The sequence below is a fragment of the Podospora anserina genome, chromosome 6, assembly GCF_000226545.1.
Source record: "Podospora anserina S mat+ genomic DNA chromosome 6, supercontig 2".
NCBI classification, from domain to species: Eukaryota; Fungi; Ascomycota; class Sordariomycetes; order Sordariales; family Podosporaceae; genus Podospora; species Podospora anserina.
The window spans coordinates 1,806,328-1,813,875 of NW_001914857.1; the positions used below are offsets into that span (position 1 = coordinate 1,806,328).

A 7,548-nucleotide genomic window follows, 5' to 3' on the forward strand; every position below is an offset into this window, starting at 1 on the left:
ACTTTGCACTAAGGAAACGGAGGGGATGTTTTAATGCTTAGCGCTGAATCTGGGTGCAGTTGTTGCTCACAGGGCTCTGATTTCCTGATGACATGGAGTACTGTATAAGAGGGGTAAAATGCAAGAGTGCTGCTACGTTGGCAGTCAGGCTAATTCTTATGCTGGGTAAAAAGGTGTGTGTGAGAGAGAAGGGGGGGGTCTGTGCGTCCTGCTGCAGTAGTGAGGGTGGTGATTCACGGAGGTGAAAGGGAGTCATGTCACAGATTGGGGGGGGGGGGATTTGGAAGAAAAAAAAAGAAGAAAAAAAGTGATGAGATAGATGGTAGGTGAAGGGGGTGGCGAAATGTGAGTTGTTTGGCTGGTCATGGTTGGGCAAGAGTCATCAAGTTGGCTGTGAGGGAAACGTCTTCGGCTGGTGTTGGTGAGGTTGGTGAGCTTTGCTGTCTGTGGTCGACATAGAGGGAGAGGATCTGGACTTGGAAGCTGGGAACGATGGTGGCTGGCTGAAGTCTTTGTGGTGGTCTCTGCCTGTCAGGCTGTTACTGTCGCATCTGTCTTCAGCCCTGCCTGCATTTTCGTTGTCCGATGATACTCTATTGGGAAGCCTCAGTGACGTGGTGAGCTGAGCCTAGAACATCGGTATCAGGGGCTACAGCTGTCTCGATGCCTTGTTCGGCATTGGCCAGTGCGACAACTGGTTGTGATCAGGTCTCTCAACTCATACGATCGATGGACCCTACGAGACAAATTGAGCCGGAGGAGCTTGAGAGACGGACAACAAGCGCGGTTGGCGTGTCATGCTTCTCAGAAAAGGGCCTCTTTACCATCAAGCAGGTCACAAATGGGCATGATATGAACAGATCTTGTGCCTGCTGAAAGCTGCGGGCACTTACCTCGCTGACCTTGCAACCTCGCGAAGCAAATGCATTCTCTTGTGGCTCAAAACACAAGGCAATCCCGAGATTAATATCTGCTCATTACGAGTGCAGTAACTCCATCAAACCAAAGAAAACCGTCAAAACGCTAACGATAGCAAAACGACCATACCGATACGCTTGTTTCACCCTCAACGCCGTCCATTTCCTCATGCCCAATTGACGACGTCTTCTTTTTTTTTCTCAACCCTCATTGTGTCTCCTCCATCAATCCCCTACTCAGCTTAAACTCCCCATGAACTGCCAACCCAAACGTCTGCTTCCTCGTCACGCGCTTCTGGATCGACCCCAGATTACCGCTCGCCCCCCGATTGTTCAAGTAGCTCGGCGGCTCATCCACCTGCCCCCTCTCAACCCACTGTTTGCACAGATCCGCATTGACCAAACTCATGATCTTTGTCGAGACATAAAACCTGCCAAGCACATCTCCCTCCAGCTTCGTCGTCGTCGTAAACTGCCGGTCCTCCTCTGTAGCAGCGGGCTGAAGCGTCTTCAGCGAAAGCACCACCCAGTACCACGCCATCGACTTGTTCTTCTCAAATGCGTTCCTCCCCGCAATCTCCTCAGCACACACCGGGCCCAGCGTGTCGGGCGGTGCAGCACCCGGCGGCGGGACGCCAGCCGGGGCGCGAACCGGACGGATGAGCTTTCCCTGAAATCGCAACACCGGTTTGGAGTTCTGCTGCCCCGTCGGGATGAGATACTGAATCTGCTCCACATGCATGATGCCAACCGCCGGAACAGAAGCATCAGCTGGTTGCTGCTGGGAGCCGTCTGCCGGCAGTCCGAGCTGGACCCTGATGGGGTCGTTAACCATGATCATCTCGGCGCCAAAGTATACTCCCTGAAAACACTTCAGGCGGAAGAGATTATCGTCCGTGGGCGCGTCGTGGATCTTATTGAAGAAGGAGAAGCAGTCGTTGATGCTCCTGGCTGCGAGTTTGGACGCCTCGAGACCCACGGTTTGCAGCGCCTGTTGCTGTTGGGCAGCGTCTTTGCCGCGACGTTCGTTTTCGCTGAGGGCCAGCCAATCGACCTCGTCGAAGGGTTTGCCTCTGAGATGGGCCGGAGAGTCTGGCACACTAAACGTGAGGAACGGGCGCATGGTCGAGGCGTCCTTGACAACGACGTCTTGCTGAAGCGTCGCGTGGCCCAGGGGCGCGATTTGAAACTCGTAGCTAGTATCTAGTGCACCAGGCTGTGCGCCTGGTCGAAGAGTGATGGCGAAAACGATGCCTAGCCGCCAGGCGGTGAACCTGTACCAGACCATCTCCCCAACACGGAAGACATTAGAAAGCCCAGTCGTGCCCGGGGGCATTGGTATCCGTGGTGGCTGTGCTGGAACCTGTTGCGTTTGTTGCTGTTCGGGGTGGACAGATACCGCTTGTGAGCGAGGAGGTGTTGAGTTTTGCACCGCTGCCGAGCCGGTGGCAGGGTTGGCTTCCCACGCCGCGATAGCGTCTGGTCGTTTTTTCTGCTGAGCCTCGACATATCTGGCACAAAGATCGCAAGGGCACTGGCTGGGGTCTCGTGAATCGCTGGCGAGCCATAAAGCGTGACTGGCAAACTCGCCCGGGGTGCGGTAGAGGGACTTTGCACCTGCTGGGTGTCCATACAAGTAATAATCCCTGGCCCCGTCTTTTCTGATAGCTACTCGCAACTCGTACCCCTTTGGAAATGCCGAAAGTATGAATTGGCGTTCTGTGTAAGGTAGGCATCAGCATCTCCTGCTCCCACCAACACGCAAAGGGAGCTTACTGTCATCTTTCGGCGCAAGCTGCATCCCAAGATGTCCTCCAATGATCACTTGCCATCGTTCAAGTTGTGTTACGTCCTGGTCTTCGCCCATATCAAGGGGCTTCTGGTCCAGGTCTTGGTAACTCTGACCATCACTGCGGGCAATGCTGATGGGCCAGTAGTCGGCGTTCGTATCGTCCTTAGCCGCCGAACTCGCCATCTTCCTATTACTGTACCTTTGGATAATTCATAAAGTGTTGCTGAAGCTGAGTGGAAGATGCAAGTTGCAAGTTGGACGACGTAATCCACCCATCTGGAAGCTATGTGGTCCGTGCCATGTTGGCTGTGAGTTTGCTGTTTTGTGGCGCTGCGCACGTGAGAAACACGTGAGTAACCGCACTTATACCAAGGATGGCCGTAGCGACTGTCTTCAAGCTCAAGCCATGCGGGGCTATCAGTCTCATGACAGGAATCAGGCCCCAAGTGTCGCTTCATGATGTGTTTTCTGTCACAATTTTACCTCGGACACCAGCTGATCGTGTTCTACTTTGTAGGTACCTTCAGTCTGAGAAGGACACATGCTAATGACTGACCAACCCTCGAGAGGAGCTGTTGCGCCATATGGCGGCGTTTTCCATGGTCTTCATGGACCCGATACCGAGAATTTCAGCACCCCTGATGATAGGGTTGTTTTTCCGAGGCAAAACAGTGAGCATGCTGTTAACGGGGCCCATTTGAGGACCTGAAGGTATCAGCACCAGATCAACCACAGATCATGATGGACGGTAGGCTGGTCCTAGTACTGGGAATGACACCGATTCTGGTCTACGCGATTGGAATCACCGGATTCTCGCAGTTGGGGAGGCAGAGAACACAACCTCAAGAGCGCAAGGAGGGGTTCAGATTGTTGGTATTCTCACAACACATGGCATCCAATCATCCCGTGGTCTCTGATCGATTGCTGCTATCCTTTGTTCTTGCAGCCGTGTACCGGTAACTACAATTTGACCTGTTGTCCAACTCCAAAAAGAATTTTTTCAGATACCAATTACTGGTTCCATGCTCAAGACTTGCCTCTGCCCAGTACTTTCAAGCACATGACTCTATGCAAGTGAACTCAACACCTCACATGAAAATGACTTTCACAAAAAGGTCAAGACCAGAGAGGCGTAGAGCAGATTCAGACCGCCTCCCAAAAAAAATCACCCCATACCACAAGGTACTCGCACAACATATACCAGCACCAATAACACCAGCTCTGCCACCCGGCTGTAAAGCTGCCCAATATGCATTTCCATGCAAGGCATATATCCGCACACTGTTGCTTACTCATAACAACACAACACATCTCCAAACACGATAGGCCCGAAGAACCGACGAAAGAACGGGTTGCCCTCCCTTTTCAGCGAAGCACTGAGCAAGACCGAGTCAGTCAGTAAAAGACGGGAAATGATGAAGATCAACAAGCTCGAGGAGAAAGAACAGTTCACCGCTTAGACACTGGTCTGAGCAGTAATCCATACTGTGAGCTGACCGCTCAAACTGAAGCCTTGTCCGATCTCTACCCTCCATGATGCTGATGGTTGGTTTCCATGTTTCCACATGTCGTTTCGCGGCACAACACCTGTTTGCTGCCCATCAACCCAAGAATATCTCTTGCCAAACACAAAACCCAAAAAAGAAAAAAAAAAAAAAAGAATAGAAAAAAGAAAGAAAAAGAAGGAAAAAGAGAAGAAAAAAAAGAAAAAAGAAAGATTCCTTTGACAACACCGATCGGGAAAAAAAAACAAAACGGCCTTGCGTCATGCCGCCGCACGGTTGACGAGGGAATTGGGCTCGACACCTCCCAATCTCCCCTGAGCCACCACACCGCCAACACATCGTTAACGGCCGACTCCAAAGTGGATTTTCCCCAGCCGGAAGCACACAACAGAAGAGAGAGAGAAAAAAAAGAAAAAAGAAAAAAAAAGGAAAGAAAAAAAGAGAGTCTCCAAAAAGGCGGGATGAAATGAGATGAAAGAAAAAAACATGTCTCCGGAATCGAGCCTGAACAGGGATTTCTTTCTCGATTCTCCAGTTTGATTCGATCTGCTGTCAGGCACGGAAGCTCGCCCGTGCAAAAAGCTCATTTCATCCTGGTTCCCGCTCTGGGCCTAGCGCACTCAATCTCCTCAGCTGCGGCTCCCATTGGCCAACACGTGCTGTTCCTGACAGCAACCCCTGCGACATTACCCTTACTGCCGAGATGAGCCACACCAGGAACACACCAGGAACCGGATCAAACATGTCTCCTGATTGGGCCGTCCTTGAGGCTATCGAGAACCGCTCCCATCCCCCCCAGAAAAACGTGGAGACACAAACTCCTCCCCCAACTCCATTGTGGACATCTCTCTCACCTCTTCTCAGTCCTCAACCTTGCACAACCTTGCACACACAGGGCCGCATCCACATTCTCGTTCTGCATCCAGAACGTCCTCTCCTTTTTTTCGTCTCTCTTTTCCCTCTTTCCTTTTCCCGGCCCCTTGTCAATCTTTTCGATCTCGATATCGACGACGACGACGACGACAACGACAACGACAAGGTCGGTCGCCAGTCAAACACATTCGCTACCATCTCGGCCTGGCCTCACACTCTTTTCTGCTATGCGCCGCTGACAGAGATATCTGCGACCATATAAAACAGCCCACAGTTTGAAAAACAAGGAGCGGTGGAGACGAAGCCCTCCCAGGGGCAACACCGCAACTCGGGTCAACCTTGTGTCGTCTGAGAGACGCCACGAACACACGACTTCAGATCTTCAACTCTTTCAACCAAACACACCACAACCATGAAGCTCACAACTACGCTTCAGGCCGTCATCGGCTCGGCCTCGTTTCTCTTCGCGGCCCAACCCGCTCTTGCAGGCCACGTCCACGGCGGCCACCGTCACGCACACGAGAGATATGCCAGGAGGCAGAACCACCACAGCCACATGGCCGGAGAGGTCATTGGTGCCTCCAGAATCGCTGCGAGAAAGGCCCCATGCTCCTTGCCAAATGATCCCGACCTCGTGCGCGTTCCCGGTGACGTTAACAACGGCTTTGCCATGAGCCCTGATGAGCCTTGCGAGGACGGAAAGTGGTGCCCGATTGCTTGCAGGTCCGGAAAGGTTATGGCCCAGTGGAAGCCAAACACAAAATATACCTATCCGGAATCCATGGTGAGTGGTCTGATGCTGGCTTCGTAGCGTGTACCGGGTTGGTGGCTGACATCCCCTAGTATGGCGGTCTGTACTGTGATGGCGGCAAGCCCATGAAGCCATTCAGGGAGAAGCCATACTGCGTTGATGGCACTGGCGCCGTCAAGGCCGTCAACAAGTGCGGCAAGGTCGTGTCTTTTTGCCAGACCGTTCTTCCCGGCAACGAAGCCATGATCATCCCAACAGATGTCTCCGACACCATGACCCTTTCCGTCCCAGATGCCTCGTACTGGGCCCAAACCGCCGCTCAGTGAGTTGCTCCAAATCCAGCCGATCTCTGCCTCATCGTGATGCTAATCCCGGATAAAGTTATTATGTAAACCCCCCAGGAGTCGATGCCTCCAGGGGTTGCGTGTGGGGCAAGATCACCGAGGCGATCGGCAACTGGAGTCCTTACGTCGCCGGCGCCAACACCCAGAGCAGCGGAGAAACTTTTGTCAAGATCGCCTGGAACCCCGAGTACATGACCACCGACAACTCCAAGAACACGCCCACCTACGGCCTCAAGATCGAATGCCCCGACGGCGGTTGCAACGGTCTCCCCTGCGTCATCGATCCCACCAAGAGCGGAGTGGGTGGTGTGGAAAGCCCCAACACCGCCAGCGTCGATGGCGGCGCCAACTTCTGCGTCGTGACCGTCCCCAAGGGCAAGACCGCCAACATTGTCGTCTTTAACACCGACGGCTCGACTGGCGAGAAGCCCAAGCCCAAGGAGGAACCCAAGCCCAAGCCCAAGGAGGAGCCAAAGCCAACCCCCAAGCCAGAGCCAACCACCGTCGCCAAGGTCCCCAAGACGACCGCCGCTCCTCCAAGCAGCACCACCGAGGCCGCCTTCTCCATCAAGAAGGTCAACCCAACAACCTCCAAGTCATGGTCCTCCGAGTCCACCTCGGACCCCTACTTTATGGGTGGTATCTTCCTGGAAAGCACAGCCGTTGGTAAAACCAAGACCTACTCCGACATCGAACCGACCGCCACTGCCGAGACCGTCACCACCACCGAAGCCGACGGAGCCGATTCCAGAGCCGCCGCCGCCGCCGCTGCTGCTGCTGCTTCAACTTCCCCAAGCAACGAAGGGGGTGCTGCCGACCACGGCGGAAGCGCCATTGCCGGCCTTGTCGTCGCCATTGTTGCTGCTGCTGCCTTGCTTTAAAGCCGTCCTTTCGACGACATGTTTCTTTTCGCTCAACAAGCGACCCTCTTTTTTTTTTCTCCTTTCGATTCGATTGAACAGATACGACTTTCACCCCCTTCTTTTAAAGCCGACGAAGACGACCCTAATCCGCCAGATACAAAGCGCCTAATGACTCGTCAGCTGAACTTGTACATACTTTTTTTGTTCGATCTTCTTCGCCAAAACACTTTACACCGGCGGCCTAGTGTCTATTATTATTCCTTTTCACCGGAAGCGACCAACCATCGACGACTGGTTCGATACACTTTTTGTTTTTTTTGCTTTGTCGGCATTCACTCTTGCCCATCGACATTTCTTCGAAGAGAGTTCAGCGAGCGAATATTTGTTGATATTTCGACACACATCTGGGTTGTTGCTTTTTTTTTCTTTTCTTCTGCTATTTGTTGAGCCAGAGTTTTTTCTTGCGCGATATACCCCCATTTTTCCAGTCTTCTCTTAGCGGC

The 7,548-nt window shown here is 53.0% G+C and overlaps 2 protein-coding genes across 2 annotated transcripts; one reads left to right on the forward strand and one right to left on the reverse strand.

The window, feature by feature from the left end:
• Positions 1–1,125: 1,125 nt before the first annotated feature.
• On the reverse strand, positions 1,126–2,892 carry PODANS_6_1540 (uncharacterized protein; the record flags this gene model as incomplete). The annotated part of the gene is made up of 2 exons (XM_001910316.1): positions 1,126–2,636; positions 2,694–2,892. The coding sequence occupies 2 exons, from the start codon at positions 2,890–2,892 to the stop codon at positions 1,126–1,128; spliced, it is 1,710 nt and encodes a 569-aa protein (XP_001910351.1).
• A 2,607-nt stretch (positions 2,893–5,499) lies between these two features.
• Positions 5,500–7,063, forward strand: PODANS_6_1530 (uncharacterized protein; the record flags this gene model as incomplete). The annotated part of the gene is made up of 3 exons (XM_001910317.1): positions 5,500–5,871; positions 5,931–6,160; positions 6,220–7,063. 3 exons carry the CDS (start codon positions 5,500–5,502, stop codon positions 7,061–7,063), a joined length of 1,446 nt encoding a protein of 481 aa, XP_001910352.1.
• Positions 7,064–7,548: the final 485 nt, after the last annotated feature.